Raw genomic sequence first — 26515 nt, 5'->3', positions numbered from 1 at the left:
CAGGTTCCTGGCCTTTTTTGTATAGTGCAAGAGGCCTTAGGAGCCTCACCTTTGATATAACCCTTCCTACGCCAACTCTCCCCTTCTGTCATCCAAACTATAACATTTTCTACATCTTAAATGCTTCAAGCATACCACATAGATTTCCCCAAATAGACTGCAAGCTTCTTGGTATTGATTCATTTCTTTTCATTTACATATTCTTTATATTAATAGTTGGTTGATTAAAACAGGTTAAAGTGGCATAGAATTTATTCAACTAGCTACTCATGGAAATTATGAAAAAATAAACATATAAAAACCAATCAGCGTTAATGTCTTAATAGGCAGTATTCAGAGTTTCTATTTAAAAAATAGAGATAGTAGTTTTTAAATTACTTGCATTAATTTGCTTATTTTTATAAGTCAGTGAAGAGAATAAACCTTGCATTTCAAGTTAAAAATGATTATGTGAAAGTCTAAATTTTACTAGTATTTAGGTACCAACTGAGAGGAGAGTGAATATGTTACTAGGAGAGGCAGTATTTATAAGAAGGGCGCAAAGCTGGCGCCCAGGGAAATGAGAGGGGAATGGCGGTGTCTAACAAGGACAGGGGAAGGGAAAGTAACTCAATGCAGTTTCCCATGTTCATGGGAAAAACAAACAACTCTTGAGTGACTGCATTTTGCTGTGTAAATCATGAAAGCTAACCATTGCTTCAATGGTTAGGATTCTCATTTGACAGCTCTAATCTTTCCTTTTGCAAGCTCAATTAAGCATCAGGTCTCACATTAATGCAATGAAATTGTTTCATAGTACCTTATCTTTTCTCATCAAGAACAGAAGATCTTCAGCAGAGATCACTCTTGCTCCCCGAAGCTGAGAGACTTCTGCAGCTTGCTGTAACTACAACAAAGGAAACGCAGGAAATTGCCTCAGTAATATAAATTATATATAGTACAATCACAATGTCTCAAGAGAGGTAAGCCTCCTACAATAAAGATCTGGGGCTAACCCAGCAATCATGTTCCCGCTTCTTAAAGCAAAGCTCCCTGTGTTTTAAGATATCCAAAAATGCAATTAAATTAGCTTATGCACCCACCTGTAATAGATACAATAAACAGAACTCCTTGATCTCTTTCATGCAAAAGAGAAGTCATATGCGGCTTCCAGAAATACATTAATACACCTGAAAATAATTTTATGAAATTTTATCCTTCCTACCCATGTGTGCAATGGTTTCGCTCAGTATCACTAGTTGAATAAGTATATTATTAATCTGAGCTCCCATGCTGGTATGATGTGAAATAGGCCCATTCAGTACTTTAAAGATCAACAAAAACAGAAGCTGTTTCTAATATCCAAAGGAAAAAAATTACTTTCGCTTTGGCAAGTCTTCAGTGGCTAAAGGATTCAGTCCATAAATCATAATACTGGACGGCATTAATTTCTTTCCACACTAATTACATGAACACAAAAGTGAACTGTATCTGGGATGCACAAGGCAAAACACACCCCCTGAAAAGCTAGATCCCCTGAAATGTCCATCTGGGCCTTCAGAGCTGCAAAGCCGAGAGTTTTCAGGAATTCAGAAGCCCTAGAAACATAATCTTACTTGAAAATGACCTGGAAAATAAAAGAATGTGAAAAACGATAGTTCTAGTTTTTGGCAAAGGCAGACTCAGTTTCTTATTTTGATTAGTTGGAGGAACATAAAATAGGTCCATCTGAAAAAAATCAAGATGCTGGAGCACATGTGAGAAAAATGTGCCTGTGAGTTCTTCCAAATGTGATCAAACTGTGCTGATTGCACAGAACCAAGTCTCCCATCTTAACTATTATAAACACATTTACATACGGGGGGGGGGGGGAGAGAGAGAGAGAGAGAGATCGATCCACCAGCATGGGCCTTTTTTCGGAGTAAAACAACACAGGCTCCCGAGTGCTCTTTAACAAAGCCACACTGCCATCTTCATTATTTGAAATTAAATGGTGCATTTGTGCTGAAGGACCTCTGCATGAATGTTTAAACCATTCTGCTAACTAAATAAGCTTCAAACCGCCTCTGGATGAGCAGGCTATAGAAAGGACTCTCAACCCCTCCTGTGCCGGCTTTCCCAGTGGACTTCCTGGATACTGGTAGTTGGTATATAAACAGAATCCTATCTAAATATAGAAATTCAACTGTGAGCCATTTAAGAAGAAACCTTAGGAGGGGGTTGAAAAGATGATATATCTTGCCCCAAAGAAACCTAGCAGTTTTCACCATGAACATACTTTCCCTTGAAAATGGTTAGAATGTCAGGAAAATGTTTATACATCAATTTTTCAAATAAAAATCTTTCTATCACAGTCTCAGATACACTCAGTCAGGGTGGAGAACACCAGCCACATCTCCACGTCTCTGGACACATACAGAGAACAGAGAACTAGGAGACAGCTTATAAAGACGTTTGATGATTTTTAGGTGAAGAAGTAGTGTCTACACAAAAACCACTATAGACATAAGGAATATTCATGCCAACAAAGGACCAGGTGAAGTATGTGCCTCTAACAGACTCCCCAGTAAGTCAATGGTTCGTCCATACCCACAGCCAGAGCTCTCCACAGTACTCTCTAAAATGACATTTGCAAATGAAATAACCAGAAACACAAAATAACAAAGACTGAAGAGCTCAACATTTTGTACCATTTTCCAAAACCATTTGTTATAATAAGCAAAAAGTATTTTTATATTTCATCAGTGGATTTTATTTGTATTTAAAAAATTAAGACAGGTTTTCCAGAAAGACAAACATGGTATGCACTCACTTATAAGAGGATATTAGCTGCAAAGTAAGGGATAATTGGGCTATTGTCCCCATACCCAAAAAAGCCAAGGGACAAAGATGGCTCAAGCAAGGGATGCTTAGATGGATTTCCCTGGCAAGGGGAAAGCGAATGAGGACTGGAGTGAGGTGGGGAGGAATGGAACAGGAGGGCTAGGTGGGGGGAGAGCGAGGGAGAGAATATAGGAAAGACAACTAGAATCAGGAAGCATCTCTCAGATAAACTATAAACCTAGGGCAATGGAAACTCCCAGGAATCTATGAGGGTGACCCTAGCTAAGACTCCTAGCAATGGGCGATCCTAAGCCTGAACTGGTCATCTCCTGTAACCAAGAAAGATTTCCAGTGGAGGGGCTGGGACACCAACCCAGCCACAAACCTTCAACCTACAATTTGTCCTGCCTATAAGATGTGCTGGGGTAAAGGTGGCACAGAAATTGTCTGAGTGGTCAACCAATGACTGGTCTAGCTTGATACCTATGCAATGAGTGCCCTTGACATTGCCTGGAGGGTCAGGGCCAAGGCTGGATAGCCCAGAGACCTAGGATAGAAATTTATTCCTAATGTCATGCTGCCATACTCAGACTGGGGCTCACAGAGACCAAACTACCAAACAGGGAGTCTGCATGGGACTGACCTAGGCCCTCTGCATGTGTGTATAGCTTGGTCTTCTATGTAGGACTTCTAACAGTGAGAGCAGGGGCTGCCTCTGACTCTTGCCTGTTTTGGGGACTATTTTTCTCACACTAGGTGCCTTTTCCAGACTTAATAATACAAGGAGAAGGGAGGTGCCTAGTCATAGTGAAACTTAATATGCCCTGTTTGGTTGATATCCATGGGAGACCTGCTCTTTTCTGAAGAGAAATGCAAGAGGAGTGGATTAGGGCATCAGGACAGATGGGAGGTTGGGCAAGGGGGGTCGTGGAGGGTTCAAGAGGAGAAAAAAAAGAGATAGGGTCTCTTAATGTCATCTGGTTGGCCTACTTTTGTCTAGGCTGGCCCTGAATTCAGAGATCTGTTTGCTTCTGCCTCCGGAGTACTGGGATTAAAAGCTCATGCCACTTCCACACCAGCTCACCATGGGCTTTTCTAACTTCTCTCAGCTAAAGGTCTACATCCTACCACCCACAGTATGAGCATTCCCAATGCCTCTGGCTCTGTCTAGTTACTATGCTCTGGGTCTGCCTAGGACTAATGTGTTCTGGGCACTAGAATTACCACTCCTAATTGCTCATATCCTCTCTAGCAAGGAAGGAAAGGAACTTAGTAGCTTAAAGTGATCCACATGAACACACATATTGCACACTGGCTTACTCAACTAAAATGTCTGCCAGTGCCTACCAACACAAGGAAAGTGATCTTCGTTAATGGTATGAGACACAGGTTGGCATGTTGGCACTTCAGATGCATGAGTGGACACTCATGGTCACTGCATTAATGAAAAGAAGGGCACTGATATCAGAAATGCTCCTGAGACTTTCAGTGAGAAAGATTGTGTACTCTAAAATTTAAGTATATTTTTATTTTAAAAATTTGCATACATGGGATTAAATATCATTATCATTTTCAACAATGTGTTTCAGTGTTTCTCTTCCCCTTCCCCCATTCTCTCTGCTACCCCTAAGTTCCACTTATAACTTTCCCATAGCCAGGACCCATTTCCTCTTTCATGTCCCACATGTCCTACGCACTCCATCCTTCCTCATCACCAAGTTTTTCTTTACTTCTCTTGGTCTCTTTTCAGGTATAAAAGTCAGGTGACCCAAACTCAGAAGCCACATGTTCTCTGATATGCAGGTCCAGGCCAGTAATGTATACATAGATGCCAATGCGACAGCTCTTTCTTACCTAATTGTGCGTGAGGAAGCTGAGGGCCACGGCAGGAGCTGCTTCTCTCCTCTCACCACACGTGACCCAGAGATTAAACTCAGGGTGTCAGTCTTGGTGACAAGGCCCTTCACCTAACTGAGCCATCTCACTGGGCCTTGATTTCTACTCTTACTAAAAGATTTGGATTCTTAATTTGTAAAAATAAATGCAAGTTATATTTTTCTGGCAGTAATTAAAGCACTATGAAATAACACTCCATTTTTCACAAGCAATATTTAATTGTATAAAATATGTTAGAAATTATGGTGTAGACCAATAATTTAAGTCTAGTGGCTAGTTTAATAACCACCTGATTTCTCATAACTTGTTAAAATTGGTATATAGCAACTTGGTAAAATATTCTGCAGAAAGACAATATAATTCTACCATGAGAGTAGTTCAAAGTGTCTTAATTGCTTCTGATATGATAAAGATTTTTATTTAGAAAATAGATGATTGTGCTCTTAGCAACTATTAGAAAATAAAAATAAAAATTCATCTAACATTAAAGCTCATTATTGGTAGGCTGGCCATATTAAAGGGTTCAATATAAAATCATATAGATAAGTACCAGCTTTATATTCAGCAGAAAATGCAATGCATGCATGCCATTTCAAGTGTTTTATTCCTTTTTCTTCTTTTGTTTGTACCAAATGCTGTCCTAGAACCCAAATATATAAGCAAAGCTAATTTTGAACTTGATCCTCCTGCCTCAGTTTCCCGGTTTGAAGACTATGGTATGTACAGCATCCACTTTAATCTTTAATCCTACAGATAAATGTTTCGATTTCTCACTTTTGCCAATGATATTAACATTTGGGAGTTTTCTCTACTTTATAACATTCTCAGCAATGTTGGGTATGTTCTTGATCAGCCCAGGGCTGGGAACGTTCTCTCTACTCCATAGTGTTTATCCTAATTCAGGCCTTTGGGGATTTTTATTGACCAGCTTCTACATGTCAGTGTCTCCAAATGGTTACACATCATGGATTCACCAGCTGCAACCACCATCCTAGGAGTAACAGTTATTATATACCGAGTACCACTTTGTATGGTCCACATATAAATATTAATTGTGGTTAAAACTATTTCTGAAAAGTATGTGACAACAAAAGTCAAATGCACTTTAGGCTTCATAACAACTGGAGAGACTTCCCCAGACTGCTTCCAACAGCCAAACCTGCATCTACTAGCAGCCACTTAAGTGAATCTACTGGGATAAACTTACACTGCTTTATTCTATGCTTTACCTGTTGCAAACTTACTATGACTTACATCACTACTGGTGATGTAGTGATCTCAGAGGCTCTGAGTTTAACCACCATTTTCTCTCCTTTAGATTTTGCTGATCAATTGCATTTTCTGCTGAATATAAAGCTGGGACTTACTTAAAGGACTGTATACGTGAATATTTGTCAATGGCTTAGCCATGATAATCAAATTTCTGTTTAGAATTTATTTTCTTAGCCAGGCAGTGGTGGCACATGCCTTTAATCCTAGCACCTGGAAGGTCAGCCTGGTCTACACAGAGGAGATCTCTCTCTCTCTCTCTCTCTCTCTCTCTCTCTCTCTCTCTCTCAGGAACAGCAACACTGTAAACTGTGTGGTGAAGCTACTATGCTCAGTAGAGTGTGTGACATGCATTTTCAACCATTGATTATTTTATAGGAGCTAAGCCTATTTCAAGTGGAAAGAGCGTCTAAGTTTGTCTCACAAAACATTTTCATTGCTGACAAATGAACAGTTGCCAAGAAAGGAGAAAAGAAAAATGTCTGAAAATATCCAAGTTAGTGGTTCTCATAGACCTAAGCAGCGAGAATCAAGTCTGAGAAAAGAATCACATTTGCTGCTGGACAAAGCCGTCCTTCAGAATCCTACAGGTAGAGGAGAAATGAGATAGTAGCTTCCCACCTTGGCACCTTTTCTTCACTGGTGACTGTCTTCTGCTCTTAGACCTTTGAAACAAAAAATGTTCTAAATTGATGAAAGATGTGTATAAATTTTTTAGAGTCTCATTCTTAGTAAGTCAAACACATTTAAGTGTTTAACAATGTGATGAAGCTATAATTGTAAGTACCTTGGGACCAGAAGAATTCATATATAAGCGCATGTGTATAAACAAACACATATCCTAAAGTAAGGACCTGACAAGCTACAATCCACGTGGGCCTGCAATGACTTTGAAATTTCTAATCTGCAATGACTATGTATTATTGAGTGAAGACAGCAGGATAGTGAAATTTTTGGTTACTCATATTTAAATGAGAAAGTAGTTGGGCAGGCAGTAACTATTAGAGTTTTCTCTTACATTGCAAATGAGGTATTTATAAGAAACTTTCAAGTCTAAACTATTTTAGGATTTTTTTTTCAAATTTTAAAAGTAATATAGTATATTTTAGCTGATAATATACATTACTGAACTCTGTGCTAAACTTGAATATTCTGAGCTAGATTTCAGTTCAAGTACTGTGATACTTGGTTTCAGTTGTTACCTTAACACATCTAGAGTCACTTGGAAAGGGAATCTCCGTGAGGAAGTTTCTAGGATAGGCTGACCTCTAGGTACACTTGTAAGAGTGCTTCTTTTTTGTTCTATTTTTAATTATTTGGGATAATGAAGGTGGACGGCCCACCTTGAGCTGGCCTGGCCTGAGCAAGAAGAGAACAAGCAGAGCCCTAGCATGCCGCACTGACTCGGTGCTCTCTGCTCCTGTGGCCGCAGCAGCTGCTTCAGGTTCCGACCCCCTTGACTTTCCACAGTGAGGTGCTGCAACATGGAACCATGAGCATCAAACTTTCTCTCTCCCTGAAGGTTTTTTTGTCAGAGTATTTTACCACAGTGACAGCAAATAAAACAAAGACAAATGCTGTATGGCTGGCTTGGTGTCATTAATTAGGAAAATACACATTTATTTGACTTTAAGCAAATGAGTGGTTTGCCTGTAGGTATCTAGTACATCTCACAAGCTGGCCCAGCATGGTGGAACCCAGAAAAGAGTGCTGGACCCAGACATTTGTGAACTGCTGCAGGGGTGCTGGGAACCAAACCTGATCTTCTGCATGGAACAAGTACCCTTAATTGCTGGGACAGCTCTGCAGCTTATTACTTTAAGAAAATTAACCACTGAGAGTAAAATACAGTGAATTTAGTTGTTTAAATGAACATATAATGAACTTGCAAGGAGATCATGCCTACCCTGACCTGTCTTCAGGCCACCCTGTAACTGGAAAGTGACGCTTGTTGAAACCCCAAGATGCAGACTTGACGTCATTTTCATTTCTTAACATTTCCAAACTTTTGGTGGCCTACAGTCCGTGCTCACCTTCTGGGGCAGTGGTCACATCTGCAGACACTCCCATGGCTCTTTCTAAAGTCTCACAGACATGGAGATGCAACTATTACTTCCCAGGACAAAAGTGGAACAGATAAAGGCTGCAATTCTTCTTTTTGGCGTACTTGTGGATTTTCACAAGATAGTCTGATTTAGTTTTCTCTAGAAAGTTCAGGGTAAACACAGACCTATGGTGTGCTTCCACCAGAGTTCAATAGACTAATGAGCAAGCTTCCCAAATGGCAAGGGAAAGGACATGGATGAATACTGCCTGGAAGGAGCAAGGCCATCTCAGACACGACACTGCTATTCCTCTAGGTTTGGCAAACTCTGTCTTATAATACTGACTATCATTAAGAAACTATATGGAGAAAGTGGCAGCTTTAGACTTTCCCAAGTGCAGTTTCTGCTTCTGAGACTCAGCAGCAGTTACAGGCAGAGGACAGGAGCCTGCACAGACACTCAGTTACAGTGTGGCTTACCATGCTGGTACGGTATGGCCTGAGGAACACCGCAGAACACTGAGATTATTAATTTTTTTTTTACAAATACTGCCTAGCTCACTGGGTCATCTTTGTGCTACTGCAATGCGTGATCCATCTCACAGGCATATGACTAAGGAGCCACAAGAGCCAGGGACAGTTTCTATAAAGCATTCTGACATTTTCACTCTCATGACGCTTACATGAGATAATGCCATTCATATAGTAAGTCTCAGATAAATGCCAGAAGTTGACTTAGAAATTAGAATTGAGATTTTTATGGTAGCGTAAGAAGTTTCTAACTTTTAGTATTCATAAAGAGTAAAAGCTACTGTTGGATTATTCTTGAACGTTTTCACTTACTTTACCAAAACCAAGGTGTGAAAAGAACACACACAGAGCCAAGTAAAGAACACTTGCACGCTCAGGTCAACACACATACACACATACACATGAAACACAGGCTTGGGTCACTGCCACAGCTGCTCACAAGGTACAAGTTAACTGTAATTTCAATTTAGAAGGAAAAATTAGATTGGGTTCTTTTAATAAAGAAGTAATTGTTCTAATGATTTTTCATGTAAGTCACTGTCCCTGAAATATAATGCAGACCTTAATGTGCATAAGGTTTTGTAGCTCTAATTTTAAGTAGAAAGCTTTTCTGATTGTAAGGTTTGGCACGTAGGAACTAAAGGGGGGGTGAATACTAATGGGCGAAGAGTCTTTTGCTTTTAATTTTCAGTTCCTGCATTTATAAGGTGTAGTTTATGATTGGCTCTATAATTAAATGCTTGCATCAGTGAGTAAAGAGATTAAGAATCATAAAAATGTCTGGAGCCCGAATGGTCCATTTACACAATGGAATACTACTCAGCTATTAAAAAGAATGAATTTATGAAATTCCTAGGCAAATGGATGGACCTGGAGGGCATCATCCTGAGTGAGGTAACACAATCACAAAAGAACTCACACAATATGTACTCACTGGTAAGTGGATATTAGCCCAGAAACTTAGAATACCCAAGATATAAGATACAATTTGCTAAACACATGAAACTCAAGAAGAACGAAAACCAAAGTGTGGACACTTTGCCCCTTAGAATCGGGAACAAAACACCCATCGAAGGAGTTACAGAGACACAGTTTGGAGCTGAGACGAAAGGATGGACCATCTAGAGACTGCCATATCCGGGGATCCATCCCATAATCAGCTTCCAAACGCTGACACCATTGCATACACTAGCAAGATTTTGCTGAAAGGACCCAGATATAGCTGTCTCTTGTGAGACTATGCCGGGGCCTAGCAAACACAGAAGTGGATGCTCACAGTCAGCTATTGGATGGATCACAGGGCCCCCAATGGAGGAGCTAGAGAAAGTAACCAAGGAGCTAAAGGGATCTGCAACCCTATAGGTGGAACAACAATATGAACTACCCAGTACTCCCCAGAGCTCGTGTCTCTAGCTGCATATGAATCAGAAGATGGCCTAGCTGGCCATCAGTGGAAAGAGAGGCCCATTGGTCGTGCAAACTTTATCTGACTCAGTACAGGGGAACGGCAGGGCCAAGAAGTGGGAGTGGGAGGGGGAGTGGGGGGGAATGTGGGGGGGTACTTTTGGGATAGCATTAGAAATGTAAATGAAATAAATACCTAATAAAAAAAGAATCATAGAAATGAACTTGATGAGATGAAGACGTTAGTCAGGGGCACAGTGAATCCACTTAAAATCCACTTAGCCATTCGAGTGGGAATACCAACCAGCCAAAGTAACTGGGGATACAGGAGGAAGTACAGGGTCAGGCCTGTCTTAGTAGTAAGCATAAACTATTTACCATGATACACAAATCAGCAGGTGATAGTTAATTACTTGAGGCTCCTACCCAATAGTTCTAGATAAATTTGAAAGCCAAAGACAGTTGTAAAATGGCCTCACAGTACTGGAGTCCCCACTGAATGAAGAGACACTAGGCTCTGCTTTCCACCTGGCCTTTGTTTTCAGCTTTTAATGGATAGATGTGATTTGTGTATGCTTCCTTTTCAGCCTCTCAGAGAAGACAGCCCCTATGCAAATTTCATGTCCAAAGACTGCTTAGATAGGAAAAATGATATATATTGTATATACTTTCATCATATTACATGCAGTGTATGTAAAGCTAGCTGCAAAGTCAGGTTCCTAATGTCAGCCTTCCTTAATATCCTCACCATCAGAATGTTAAGAAGGACTCAGGGAATAAAAAGGTTAGATAACAGAATGCTCTCATCACTGTAAAGATCGATGGAAATAAGGCAGTATGAGCACAGAGTGCAAGGTATTGCTTAGCAATGACCCCCCTCTCAGCTGGGGCAGCTGGAAGCAACAATGTACACAAGAAACGAGAAGAGATTATACTCAAAATATGTAGTTGAGAAAATGTTTCGCTTTGGGTAATGAAAAACAAAATGGGGATATTGTTCTAGGAGTCATTCAAATAAGGATATACTACTAAAGCCCCAACAGTATTCACACCATCACACAGAGGGTAGAATTCCCCCAGCCTTCCAAGTCAGAAGGGGTGGCCCTCCTATTCCAGGCAGTGGTTCTCACCACCTTTGGAGGTTGAATGGCACTTTCACATGGGTTTCCTTATAGCACTAGAAAACACAGATATTTACATTATGATTCATTACAGTAGCAAAATTCCAGTTGTGAAGTAGCAATAGAAGTAAATTTATGCTTGGGTATCATAATAACATGAGGAACTGTATTAAAGGGTTGCAGCATTAGGGAGACTGAGAGCCACACCTTACCCTGTGGTGCTACCAGGGTGCCTTTGAAGCCTTCAGCTAGCTCAGCCCTAGCATTTCATGGTTGAAGGAACTCTCTGCAAGTAAAAGGCTTCCCTCCCAGGATGAAGCTCCTCATTGCCTCATATAGGTCTGAAGTCAAATTTCATTTAGGCAACAAGAAGAAGCACTCATGAGGACTAATGGTTGTGAGGCAGAAGCAGAGGATGCAAAGAGGAAGAAGGCCAGCATGAGGGTGTCTGTGTCCCACCGTGTGCATGTCATGGAGACTGTGCTGATGTAACCAAGACAAACTAAGCAGCCCAGAACCTGTTTCATTCAGGGGTGTTAACATAAATAAATGAGTTAAAAAAAAATGTTGGGAAAAGAAAATGCCTACAACTTTAACCCAATGTTGTTTACTTTTTTCCTGGATTACCAGGAAAGTGAGTTGACAGAGGCTGAATCTTCAACTGCAGTGTTACGGATAAGGCCAAAAGGAAATAAATAAGCATGTAGATTAAAAGATATGTCTGTTAAATTGAACACTAGTCTCTGGTTTGTTCATCCACTACAGAGTTACCGAATACCCAGAACACAGGTCAGGAGCTGAGAACTGAAAATCATGCGAATTAGAAGCAAAGCAAAGCAAAGCAAAGCAAAGCAAAGCAAAGCAAAGCAAAGCAAAGCAAGTAAGCAAATGCACGAGTCTATAAGAAAATCGGGGAAAAAGGAAAATCTCTAACATTAACAGGCCTTATAAGCTTAAGGCTGTTCACATTTAGTGACAGGGTACAATACATTATGGCAGGTACTATGACTGTAATCAAAATCACACTCTTGAATGAGCTTGTGCTAGAAAGCAAGGCACTTAGAAGACCAGAACTTAAGTGTGGCATGGAGAGATGTATTAGGCTCACAGGGCTGCAAAATTATACTAGACTGATATCAAAGACAGTGATGTACACGATCTAAAAGTGTCCCTAGAATGTACCTGCTCGTTGCCAATTAGTCAGTGCTGTGAAACCATCTGATGCACTTCTGCCCCAGGGACAAACTACACTGTGCCTACTGGTCTTTAATCAGGATATGAAGAAAATCGCAGTTTTCAAATTTTATCTGGCTGAATCCCAACTAATCTATGTGTATCTAGGCATTGTTAAGACTGACTCTGTAAGAGATTTTATTTGCTTGTTTATTTATTTTTTTGTTTATTTACCTACTTATCAGACTTTTGGAGAAAAATAGGCAGTGCAGTAGAGAATACTGGCAAAGAACTAACCAGAGTAACTAAAAGTATGCAAAAAGGGGCCAGAGAAGCAGCTATGGCTGGCCCCGCCCACCATGCTTAGCATACAGGTCTAACAAAAACAGAAATCCTAGGCTTAAGGAGTAAGGGCTGACAGAAGTCACCTGTGCTGGAAGTCAGACAGGGTTAGCTGGTAGGGATACAACCACCATGACCAGACATTCAAACTTTTAGATCTCCCTGGTGACTCTTCTGGGTCAGTCAGTCAGAAGGCAGAGGGCATGAGGGATATGCTGAGAGGGACTTGATTAGGATGAAGGACACAAAGAGGATTGGAGGGATGAACTGAACATATCCAGAACCATGTGACACTTCAAATCTAGGCCCCAGCTGCCTAAAGGAGATGCTTTTCATCCCCTTTAAAAATTATTTCTGTTGAGAGAATTTAAAAATAGAAATGGGTGGGAAGTGTCCGCTACCAAATAAACAATGTGGTCCAGTGATGAAAACTGTAATTCCAGATTCCAAGAGTTAATTTAAGAAAGGGCAGCACCAATAACAAGTAACAAGAATAAACCAGGACTTGCTGAGTACACTACAGGATGCCTGACATATTTTAGATTCATATTCTCTCTCTCTCTCTCTCTCTCTCTCTCTCTCTCTCTCTCTCTCTCTCTCTCTCTCTCTCCCTCCCTCCCTCCCTCCCTCCCTCTCCCCCCTCTCTCTCTATCTCCCCACCTCTCTTCCTTCTTTCCTTCTCTGTGAATGTGATGCATGCACATATGCTTCAGTGCACATGCCTGTGTGAGCATTTAAGTGTAGAGGTCTGTCTTAGTCAGGGTTTCTGTTCCTGCACAAACATCATGACCAAGAAACAAGTTGGGGAGGAAAGGGTTTATTCAGCTTACACTTCCATACTACTGTTCATCACCAAAGGAAGTCAGAACTGGAACTCAAGCAGGTCAGGAAGCAGGGAGCTGATGCAGAGGCCATGGAGGAAATGTTCTTTACTGGCTTGCTCCCCTGGCTTGGTCAGCCTGCTCTCTTATAGAACTCAAGACTACCAGCCCAGAGATGGTCCCACCCACAAGGGGCCTTTCCCCCTTGATCACTAATTGAGAAAATGCCTTACAGTTGGATCTCATGGAGGCATTTCCTCAACTGAAGCTCCTTTCTCTGTGATAACTCCAGCTGTGTCAACTTGACACAAAACTAGCCAGTACAAGGTCTTAAGTTGACCTCTCTACCTTATAATATGCTGTTTCTTTTTCAAATAAGTAAGTATAAAGAGTATCTGCATGTATGTGTGCTCACATGTATGTATGGGTGTATACATATGAACACCTATGACTGACATCAAGGGCTAGGAAGATGACTATATACATAAAGTATCTTTTGTGTAATCATAAGTAACTAAGTTTCGGTCACTAGTACTCAGGTAAAAGCCAGGTGCATTGGCAACCCTATAATCTCAACTTGAGGTAGAGGGTGATGACCTTGTCAAGACAGGATTACTGAGACTTCCCGGTCAGCCAAAATGGCAAGCTCTGGGTTCAATGAGAGGTCCTGGCTCAATAAATAAGACAGAGAGCTGGCGATAAAGATATCCAACATGCAGCACTACCCACATGTGAGCACACATGTACTCATGGCTGTACTGTGTGTATGTGTGTGTTTGTGTGTGTGTGTGAGTTATGTTCACACATAACACACATACACCTATTATGCATGGTTTAAAAAACAAATTTTCTTTGATGAAGACCAAAAGACCAAGTTGGAAATGCATTAAATTACAGTTCCCTGGTGTGTATACTTTTCATGGAACTGATCTTTAAATAATCAAATAGCTATTAAAAGCTCTATTTCCAAAGTATCATTTCACCTATGCTAGATTGAACTCCTAGATATTTCTAAAGAATACCATGCTTCCGTTTTCTAAAGTATAATTTTTAATTTAATGTTCATTGCCAAGGCCACTGACATGAAAGGGCTGCTTCATGTCTCTCCAGTGTGGAGAGACAGGGACTTATTTAAACTCTGAGAAGGCACAAGACAAAATAAACAAGCCTGATGAATAGAATTTTTTTAATTGCTTCTGAAAAGTTATGAAATAAAATCTATTATTTAATTACATTGGATCAAAAAGTCAAAAGGCAGGATGCACTAAAGTGACAACACTGTAACAAGAAAGCATTCCATTTCCGCTACAGATGGGTTTGACATGCGCATATGCACTGTGTAAACATTTCAAGTCCACTTTAGGAAGGGATGAACTGTTGTAAGTAAAAAGCAACAAAATAATGAAATGCTAAATTTAGAGGAGGGAATTAATAATTATTTTACTATGGTGTTCTTGTTCTGAAATTCCATTAGCTTACTTAGAAAACAGATGGAACTGTACCATGCATAGCTAAACTAGCAGTACTAGGCAGTGGAGAGATGTGTCTCAAAACACAAGGGAGCAAACAATTGAAGTGAAGAAGAATCCAATACCAATGTCTGCCCTTCACCCTCATGTGTACACGTGACTACACAGACATGTACACATACGTGAACACACAGAAGGAAAGCCTCTATTCATATTTCTATAGGTTCTAATCAGAGTAGCTTTCCTCAGCCTGAGAAAGGCAGAGCAAGTGCCAATCTCCTTTCATCCATCGCTCCATCCAAAATTCCATTTGTAGTAGTAAATACAAGCAGTGTTCAGATTGGTAGAATGAGTCTTAAAGGTGGAGGTCTATTTATTCATCTCTTCTGTCCCTGTTCAAACCTCTTATTCTTCCCACCTAACCATTTCTCTGCTATGGGCCCACAGCTCATTCAACCTCGGAACCAACTTCCCCAAAGAGTAAAGCTAAGGTCAACCACCTTTTAACACTGAACACAGGTCTCTCTTAACTCTTTCCTAACCCCTACTTCTCAGGAGGCCCAGAAGACTACTCTTGTTTTGTTGTATTTGTTTGTTTTTGAGACAGCCTCATTGTATTTCACAGACTGGAATCAAACTCATAATATTCTTGCCTCAACTTACTGAATGCTGGCATTATGTGTGTGTACCAACACCCGCATCTTCCAGAGCATGACTGGGTTCGTAAAGGATGGCACTGGATGTTAAAGTGAGCATCCCTCCCTAGCTCCATCACTACCATGCAATCAGACTCAGATGCATATTGTCATTTACACTGGCAACTACATTAGAGCTATCACTTGATGTGATAGTAATGAGTGAATGTGCCTGCACTATATACCAAGAACTTAAACATGGCTTAACAAACCTTCTAACATCTCAGTACTAAGAAAAGAATGAGATTGAAATATCTTGATCAAGCACTCACAGTTAGTAGATGGTAGAATCCAGAAAAAACAAAACAAACAAAAAAAAAAAAAACCCAAAAAACCCTGGCCTGGCTTCAGGGCAGGTAAGCACAGGCTGTCAGCTGAAAAACGCTGTCTTAGACTAGATTCATTGCTTTTAGGCTCTTGGATGACAGAGTTTCCAGTTTGGAAATAGAGCCATTGCTTTCTGGCCAAATAAAGACTCATTTTTAAAACATGCAAACTAGGGTTTCAGTTTTAAAAATAAATAATAATTTTAGTACTTCAAATTGCCACTGATGCACTTCTCCAGGCTTTTATAATCATATAAACACAGTTTGATTACTCTGAGACAGCAGTTCTCAATTTCACATTGTGGATTAGTTCATGAGAGGAAAAATGAGTCCCAGCAATTGCACCTATAGCCACCATACCAGCGGGAAGAAACTCCGTCATTATTCATGGGAAGCATGGCATCTGAGAAAACACTTTAGAAATGTCCTGAGTAAATTATTAATCCATGCTATAAAACAGACTACAGACACAGTTATATTGTAAACCCTAGAATTTTAAGAACCAGCTGGTAGACCACCCAGAGACTCCTGGGAGACCATCCACGATCTGTGGGGACCACACTCGGGGAGTCACTATTAGAAGAAATGAAACTACTTCCTCCTCATTAATTTGGGAACTTGGTTTTTGTGTGTGTATGCTGGGATACAAGGGGGGTAAGCACCATCATGAAGCCAAAAATATCAAAGTATTAAGCCTTCAAAATTCTCCTAAAACATTGTCATAACCCCAAAAGTACCTTGTCTATGAGGGAGTCATGTACTTGAACTTAATGAGGCTGTGAACATTTGACACTTATGAAGGTACACACGTGTACATGACATATACATATAGACACAATGTTTAAGTTTTCCCATTTAACACTAGAAATATCAACTGTTGTCATATTCTTCATTAAGATTTGCCTGAAATAACTTTGTCTAATGTCAGCATGCAAGAAATAGACCAAACTGAACCAACGTGCTTTTAAAACAGTCTATCTAAACAGCTATACTCTTGTGTCTACCCTGCTGTCATCACTAAGAGCTTGTTGCAACTGCTTTTTCAGTCAATTTATGAGCCACAGAAAAAGAGCAGCATGGATACTTTACAGTAAAATACCCAAATACTTACTGGATGATGGATATGTGCCAGAAACTAAACATGTATAACAATAGCAAGAAAATCCTTGAAAGAGAAGGAACAGAAGTGTGGAGCACTCAGAAGAAAATCCAAGTGGAAACTCAGTAAAACTGATTTCAATTGGCATTCTCAGTCACTAAGGGAAAACTCTACCTAATAAATGGCAAAACACTAGATGGAAACACCAACATATTAGAATCCATCTTGACTCAACAGAAACTGTCTGAAAGAGTATTCTAGACTTACATAGTATAGTTCTGCCCTAGCTTTATTCCTGTCACTGTGATCACTCTGGCAAAAACCACGTAAGAGGCAAGGGGCTTTACAGATTTCAGCTCCAGTAACTGTCAGAGGTCAAAGCTCCAAGACCCTTAAGCAGTTGGTCAGATGACATCCCAAGTGGAGCCCAGCAACAGCAAATGACTGTGTACTGTTTCCATGCAGCTGCATTCGCTTTCACCCTTCTGAGCTCAGGACTCGCTGCTCAGGGAATTGCACCAGCTACCCTGCATGGGCTTTCTACAGTAATGAGCATAAGATAGTTTCTCATAGACATCCCCACAGTCCCTCATTATTACTCTCTCCCTAGATGATTCCAGATTGTGTTCAGCTGACACTTAATATTGATATGGAATCACTTCCATGAAACAGTATTAGCTGTAAAAATGGAATGAAAGGATATACAAAGATGCTACCCTTGTGAGTATATTTATATAGATAAGTACATATATAGTATATACATAAACATATGACTGGTAAAATATATGCATATGCCTATACAAATACACAATTATATATTTGTAAGTAAACACACATATATACACTGGTTAATTTTCATGGTCCACTTGGGTGGCTTAGGAATTACTTTGGAGTTCCCAAAGAGGTTTAACTGAAGAGTGGGTGACACCGTACCATGGGCTGGGAGCTCAGAGAGAAAAACTGAAACAGGAGAAAGGCTCCCTACTGTCTGCTCTCATCTCTCCCTTTTCATGACCATGGGGCATGATGAAACCAGAGGCTTCAGGTTCCCACTGCCATGTTGTTGTTATGGATGTTCTTCCCTCAGTCCTCTCTTAAGCTGCTTCTTGTCAGGCATCTGGTCATGTGGAGAGGGTAACTCTCATACACACATAGACACTTGGAAAGAATGGGGTTTCCCAAGAATACTTTTTAATGGGTTTTGACTGCTCTTAAATACATAACAGTGGCACTATAGGACCCTAAGGTAACGGTATGTTTGTAAGACAAGTAAAGCTGATTTTCTGACATGTTTGCACCATCCTCCCCAATGACAACTATTCTCTGTCTTTCTTCCTGTGTGGGCACCGCATTGGAGAAGTAGCAATAACACACTTAGAATATTGTTTGGTTGGCAGAATGGAAATCCTCACATTTGCATAAGCCTAGAGGACTTCACATTAAGAGAAGTAAGGTAATATTGTATGCTTTCACTCAGGCTCACAAGAGAAATCTTGAAATCATATAGAGAATGGAATGGTGTTTACCAGAAGCTAGAGGAGAGTAGGGCTTGGGAATATGTTGGCCTAGCGCTATAAAATGTCTATAAGGTCCTGCAGTATCCGGTCTGTACTGCAGAAAAGACTGAGAATACTTGTTGTTGGGGAGGATGATGTCTACAGTATCATAAAATCAGTTTTGCATTGTCTTACAAACATACTGTTACCATGGGGTCTTACAATACCAAATATCACTGATATGTATTTATTGAAACCAATGAAAACAAAAGGACCTACAGGACCCACAGGATTTAGAGCAGCATTTTCTGACTTTCCTGCCTGCCTACTATCTTTACTGCCCACTGGCAATGGACCGAAACCTACCACAGTGAGGCCAATTCAGGGCTTAAGCCAGCTGCTAGTAAGGGCTGGGGCATGGTTACAGTCAGGGCAGGGGCGTGGTTACAGTCAGGGCAGGGGCGTGGTTACTGTTTGACAGATGCTGTAGTCTAGGAAAGCACCTTCACTGCTCAGTGCTCAGTGCAGACAGAACAGCACAAATAAAAACAAGTGAAGCACAGTCCCCCCAAACCTCACTCTTCCCAGCATTTCCCTCCTGACTGTAGTAGTTCTCGCAATTGTGCTGCCCTTGAGATACAAATACCCACAGTTAAACAATTCAAATGAGTAACTACATAATGTAGAAAATATATATGTTGATGAAACGACCAAAATCTAATAACCGCAATAAGAATGTTTGACAGGAAACTATATTTGGCACTTATATTTTTTAGGAAAAGCCATCTTTTGTGAATACCGTTTGCTTGAGACATATTAAAACAAACGAAGCAGCTCAAGTAGAGCGTGACAGAGCTCCACCCCACCGCGCTGCGCCAGGCCGCTTGCTTGATTCAGCACTGGATCTGAGGCTCCTCCACACAGCAGGCCTTGACACCCACAGCTACAGATAGGAAAGAGGAGCTCTGAGTGCTGCCTTGTCAGCAATACCATGCTTATGGGTTAATACACACGGTTTCAAGCAGAGACAGGCGCAGACAGAGAAAGGAAAGATAAAAAGAGATATCCGGGACAGAGTCAGAGAGAGGCTGAGGGAAAGAGAAAGACACAGAAAGAACACTTTCATTTGAAATATCTATAAGTATATCTATAAGATCATCCTGAGTCATGAACATTCGTCCAAAATTATTTTACATGATAAAACACAAATATAAACAAGTTAATAAAAATATTAGAAAGTAGAATAAAAATGTAGCTTGGCTTTTGTACTGGCTAGTTTTGTGTCAACTTGACACAGCTGGAGTTATCACAGAGAAAGGAGCTTCAGTTGAGGAAATGCCTCCATGAGATCCAACTGTAAGGCATTTTCTCAATTAGTGATCAAGGGGGAAAGGCCCCTTGTGGGTGGGACCATCTCTGGGCTGGTAGTCTTGAGTTCTATAAGAGAGCAGGCTGACCAAGCCAGGGGAGCAAGCCACTAAAAAGCATCCCTCCATGGCCTCTGCATCAGCTCCTGCTTCCTGACATGCTTGAGTTCCAGTCCTGACTTCCTTGGTGATGAGCAGCAGTATGGAGGTGTAAGCCGAATAAGCCCTTTCCTCCCCTTCTTGGTCATGATATGATGTTTGTGCAGGAATAGAAACCCTGACTAAGACAGCTTTCCATTAAGGATATTTTCATTTTTGTGCAGAGAGTAGACAAGCATATAATAATTTGAACTCATAAACTACATAGACTAATACTAAAATCTGGTCTCAGGCTGTTGGACAATTAAGTCTTAGTAACTGGAAGAACACCATGCATTAGCTGAAGTGAGGAGGTAAGGGAAAGCCTACTCTAATTGCCACACTTGGCAGTATCCTCCAAATTCAAACATTCCATGCTGGAGGAAGAGTGCTTAATACTCAAAACATAAGCAACTCTTAAGTCTCAAGAATGATCCTCAAACTTACCTGAATCCACGGGCACTCCTTAAGGTTACATAAGCAAAACAGACAGCTAGGGAGAGCAGACTCTCTGACCTGTTGACTTCCCTGCAAGTCATACTGAGAACTCAGGCAATACAGCTGTCATGCCTTGTCACTCAGGTCACCCATGCTCTTGAAAGTATCCTGGTACCCATCCTTTGTAAGTAGGACCCCTGACTCCTAAAAACATCATTGCTTCACCCAGTTGGAGCTTGATGGAATCTTACTCTGATCCACCATGAGTTGCCTTTTGGGGTGAATAGACATCAGTTAACATCTCCTCAGAAAAACTCATGAAGCATGGGGAAACACACCTTTAAGTTGAGTGTAAGATTATGGAGATAGTTGGAAATTTAAACAAAAAGGAAAGTGTGTCATCCAGGACAACGAAAGAGTGAATGGCAAAAAGGAGAGAGTCAGCATGTCCACCCACAGAACAGCAGCAACCCTCCCACAGCGAACCAGTGTAAGAAGACCCCGCACGGCTACTTTCCTCCAGCAGCACTTAGCTCTGGGCACGGCCAAGAGCTGAATTTCCTAGCACTGGACTCTGCCCAGTGAATTAAAGACAGACGCAGGGCACTGATAATACTTACTGACCACGGAGTCTGAAAAGAAGTAAAGGATACTAGGAGGTGGTGACAGGGGTAGGAGGCTTTGGCAGAAGTTCTGTGAGCCCGCAATTACTGTTAACTACAGGTCTAGCATCTAACTACAGTATTGATGGCTGAAGCAAGATGGGGAAGTAACTGGGTAGGAAAGTGGACATAAAAACTGCAGTTCACAGTACTGATAGATTCATTAGTGATATGATGGTCAGAGAGAAAGCTAGCCCGATAATAAGACCTTTTGAGGAATTTGGGATAATGGCTTAGGAGTTACCGTCTTCTGGAAAATATGTTTAGTTGCAGCAGGGAAGTGACTAAAAATTCCTTTTAGAGACTAACAAAATTCATTTTTTACAGTGAACTAATTAATCCATGAGGTAGAAAGATAATGACATTGTAGGGATAGATTTTTAAAGGCATAGTTATGCCTTTAAAATAAGATTGTTGTGGTCACTTCTGTCATATTATTTAATTCATTAATTTAATATTAACCAAGAACATGTGATTTTTATCAGAGAGTGAAAGAGAGCTATAACAGATTTCCTGAAAAAGTATGAAGAAATGTCCTGAATACAAATTCCAAATTATAAATAGGCATCTTAAAATATCTTTGCAAAAATTCAATCATATGAAAGGCATTCTGGGCAATGTGCATTTGTAAGCGGATGGTGATTACCAGTATAATTAAACACCTTTGACTCAGACACTCTTATGTAACCCAGTTTCAATTTGGAACAGCAAAACACATTTTCTACATAAACACAGCTCTTAGACTGCCCATTATTACTAACAGACATTACCCTAGCCTAATTGTCTACTCGTATCTTGAATGGGTCCTGGACACTACAGCAGAAACTGGGAATGCAAAGATGATGAAATTCGACCCTTATCTTTATGTAGATGGTAGTTTCATCTGTAAGACAAAACAAGCAGAGTGAAGAGTTGAGCAGGAAGGTGGATGGCTCAGAACCATCAGCAAGGAAGAAGAGAAGAAGATGGCTGTGGGGTGTCTGTGGGAGGTCAAGTCTGCCCCTGATTTCTCTCTCCATAGTTTGCCTTTGCTTGATGAGCTCAGTTCCTGAGCAAACAGCTGCTGAAGCCAGACTACCGCACCTGTCTCAGTGTAGACTCTACAATTCCCTCTCCTGTGACTCTGTTAGAGTCTGTGAAACTGCCAAAGAGCAAACCCTTTCCCTAGCACTCTTCATCCCACATAAACAGTGTCTACTGGAGGCACTGAAAGCACTTTCAGAGCTGGAGGGAGAGATAGCCCGGTGGGTTCTTGCCGAGGACATGAGTTTGCTTCGAAGCTTTCTGGGGCACTCACACTAATCTGTACACACTTACACATATATTAGACACATTTCCACATAAGGAAAAGTCAGGGAAAAACTCAACATTTTGTTATAGCACTAGAATAAGGTCCACGAAGGTGATAATTTTTGCTTTGTTTTCAAGGAAACACTGCCAGCACCCAGAACACTGCTTGGTATTCATTATTTAATGCATGATTGGGTGGATAAATGAATGCCAAGTGTTGTTATTAATACTAGAATCAATCAATGATGCCTCCATAGATGTAGATACTAGGAGATATACATATTCCTCAGAATCCTCAAAGTTCAGACTTGCATTTAAAAGAAAAATTCTATTTTGTTAATACCTGCAAATAGCCAATGTAGGGTTTTTCATCCACACTGAGCAATTCTCTAGCCTTCTGAATACCAAGTAGGGGTCCAATGACGTAATTCAATTCTGACTGAGTATTTGGAGCTAGCTCAAACCCCCATGTAATGGCACAGTCAAATGGAGGAGACACATGAAGATGTATAGGGAAATCTCCCTCTCCCTTCCTACCCATCCTTCCAGCTCAGAGGAAGATCGCCTTCAAACATGGCCTCCCTTCTCCCTTCCCTCTTTCCCTCCATTCCATCTTCCTTCCTTTCCTCCCTTCTTCCCTCCATCCCTCTGTCCTTTCCTCTTTGCTTCTACTGGCAGGCTAAGCAATCATATGAAAGGAACTCTTCACATTCCGTAACCTACCTCCCAATCAAAGTCACTGGTCCTACCTCCTCCAATAATCACCAGAGGCTCACCATGGGCCAGAGGCTTTCTACAAAGTTTCTTTATCTACTTGATCTAACTCACCAGAAAAAAAAAAATGCCTCCAGGATCTACTGCCATCTTCTTTTTATTAAAAAACTTAAGCAAACAACAACAACAACAACAACAACAACAACAACAACACACACACACACACACACACACCCCAAACAATTTCTTTTCTGTTTAAGAAGGAGGGGTACAGTGTGGGGATCACAGATAACTATCAGGATTTAGTTTTTCATACACAGTGTGGGACCCAGAGATGGAAGTCAGGTTGTCAGAGTAAATAAAAAATGTCTTTGCCTGCTGACCTGTCTTGCCAGCCTAGCCTTTATACTGGAATCTCATTCATGAGAAGATGAAGCTCCTGTAACAGGAAGACAGCGGAAGCCTGCCAGCACATCATCAGGACTTTGTCATACACCGTCTTCTTTTTCATCCCTGTAGAGAACAACTTACAACCCAGGTCTGTTCTGTGTATGTCTGCACAGCCCAAGGTGATTCCCTGTGCCCTGTACTGGGCCCCAGGATTATCAGTCTGCCCTTCCCTGACAGAAAAGGAACAGGCGCTTCTGAACTTGCCTATGAGATTTTCCTTTTCCTTTATACTCTAAACATCCTGTAGGCGCTTTTCCTCTTTAGTCCTCTTTGCTAATTTCAGTGGACCTTCAGTGGGCTGGAGGGAAAATCTCTCTTGATAGAAGCAGCCTCCTTCTCTAAGTTCACTAACTGGGGAGTTCTCCAACCCCCCTGTCTAAGGGTTTTTACAGAGGTTTCTCTCTGCAGATATGATTAAGTTACTGGGGATTTAGTCTACCCCTGAAGAACCTGCTCTTCTCCAACCCCCTGATTAAATGCAGCATGTGAGCAAGGATCTGCAGTACAAATAATTCATTGCAAACTCAGAAAGGCGTTGTAAAATGAGCATTTATAGAGCGAAGTTAAAGCCAGCAAGATGGAGGTTCCTGATGATTTCTATCTCACTCTAAGTGATTCTGATGTTTCCTAATATAAAACAATAGAACTTGAAGGATAACAGATTAAGAAGGACAACAAATGTCTGCCTACAGAAAGAGATAAACTAATAGCGTTGTTCAGAACCACTTCCTCAGCCTGACTAAAGGCACAGGCTAGCTGGAAAGCATTGACCTAAGAACAAAGACTGAATCAGGACTGTTAATTTAGGAAGAAACCACCAAGCCCTCTCCTACTATCACACAGATACACTGCATCCTTCTGCTGCTCTTAGGAAGACTTGGTCTGGAGCTCATGAAGAGGCTGTCCTGGCGTGCTACTAGGAACAGTAGCAATGGTGTCAAGGACAGCAGAACTGCACGGTTCCAGCTTTCTCTCTCCTGCAAAGCCTGGCAAGAAGTCTTCCCACAAACCCCACCAAACCACGACAACAGCAAAACCAAAAATTAAAAGTGGAGGTCTACTGGAAAAGGTTTATAGGGTTCATTACAAGTTACCCCCAAATACAGCATTAGAAATTGAGAAAGTGGAGAATGAAGTCTCCTCTAACTTCCTTGTCCTCCTTCCCTGAGGCAGGCCAAGGACCCTAGGCATGCCAGTTAGCCTCCAGTCTCCTTCCCTCTTCCCCTAAAAACTTCATGGAACAAGTGTCCTGCTCAGGACCCAGAAGGAAGAAAGGATGACAAAGCCAAAAAGAAGCCAAGTAGGAAAGCTCTGCCAAATTTGCACTTCATCACCATCAAATAACAGCATCTTCTCTCTTTGGTAAATCACAGTTTTATTATATACTTTTCATGGACCACACTAAAAATTAACACAATCTCTTTTTCTTTGGGTGTTCACTTTTGAAGGTTCTTATGACATATAAAACACATATTACATAAATACATGTGTTTCCTTCTTCTTGATGTATGTTTTTATTCCAGGTGTGTCAGCCGTGAACTTTGCAGTGGTTAGGGAAGAGATTGATGTTGTCTGCCATTTTACAGCCAGAGGAACTTTTAGAAGATGGGATTGGCTTGTAGGAGAGCTCTTTCACATGCAGATGGCCAGATGCAAAATTAGAAACAACCAGAGAGGCCTCCAGTTACCTACCCACCCACAGGTTACATCTGTGCCTCCCTTGGTGACTACAAAAAAGACACAGCAGAGGCCAAGTGACAAAAATACCTTAGCTGAATGGGAACCATGGCACATGGAGGAATCTAGTGCCCACCAAGAAAATCCCACTAGCAGGTTGAATGTTAAAGCTTTGCTAACTCCAGGGTAAATACTGAGAAGCCAAGTTTAATAATACAAGCAAGATGTAAAAGGCAGAGTAGATAAAACTGGTACATCAAAGTGAAGGTGGGTTTATAAAATCAGCCATTTAGTTAAGTAAGCAACAATACAGAAATAATAACCTTCTCAACAGAAAACAACCTGGAGAGGGCTTCTATGTTCAACTAGCAGATAGAAACTTTTAAAAATTCTGTGTGTTTGCTTTACCCTGGTTTGTTTGTTGTATCTTATTACTACTATTTTTAGATGTTTATTTTCTAATGAGAGAGAGCAAAAGACGAGTTTGGGTTTGGATGGGTGAGGAGAGGAGTATTAGAAGAACTTGGGGGAGGAAAAATATCAGAATATATTATACAGAAAATATATTTTCAATAGATATCTTTAGATGAGTTATTTTCCATAGATAATGAACTAGACTGAGCTTTTATAAAGCTCACAGACTATGCTATACCTGAAGTCAAAAGAATATACTAATGTAGAAAAGGGCATTGAGAGAAACTCAGAAGTTTAGCCTAAAGCTAGGATGCATTGCCCTTCATTTAAATCGAGGGGAGGGGATGCGTGAGAAGTCTTAGCCAACACTTCAAATCAGAACGGACACGCAAATGCTTCAGGATTTTCTTTGACACCATTTTCTTACTAGAGACCCATTCCTGCATCAGTTTTTCTTACCCATCAAACTAACATTCTAGCACCATATTTCATAACAGGAAGACAGTATTAGTCCTGTATCTATGTTCTAGGAATAAAAAATGACCTTATATAAGTATGATATTATGAAAGAACTAATAAAAATAAGGCAGGCCAAATACAAAAGTAAATAAGACAGCCAACTTATCTGGAATGTCCAATTTGAAAAACTAAGATTTTAAAATACTTGAACAAAAAAAGGCACTACGAGGACAGAAATACTCTTCTGTTTAATATAACTTAGTTGTTTTCAATAGTTGTGTGTCTCTCATTTGTGGACATAAAAGAACGTTTGAATGACTGATAACTAAATATTTTACAGAGCCTAGAATAGAAGGTTTAATTACAGGGTCTGTGAGCAGGGAGCGTCAACATTCCTAAGAGCTGGACTTGTGAAAGA

At 40.7% G+C, this 26515-nt stretch overlaps 1 protein-coding gene across 8 annotated transcripts in view; it reads right to left on the bottom strand.

Moving 5' to 3' along the window:
- Positions 1-26515, bottom strand: part of Supt3 (SPT3, SAGA and STAGA complex component) — a 342177-nt gene that overhangs the window by 126675 nt on the left and 188987 nt on the right. For all 8 annotated transcript variants that reach the window (NR_158206.1, XM_006523477.3, NM_178652.3 and 5 more), the window contains one exon: positions 800-886. Coding sequence is in view for 7 of the 8 variants with exons in the window: in XM_006523477.3 (XP_006523540.1) it covers positions 800-886 (87 nt within the window). In the remaining variant the exon portion in view is untranslated. The remainder of the gene's footprint in view (positions 1-799; positions 887-26515) is intronic.

The sequence above is a fragment of the Mus musculus genome, chromosome 17 (assembly GCF_000001635.26).
Source record: "Mus musculus strain C57BL/6J chromosome 17, GRCm38.p6 C57BL/6J".
Lineage (NCBI taxonomy): Eukaryota > Metazoa > Chordata > Mammalia > Rodentia > Muridae > Mus > Mus musculus.
The sequence above is the reverse complement of the archived record's forward strand: the minus strand, read 5'-3'. Positions and strand labels throughout refer to the sequence as shown.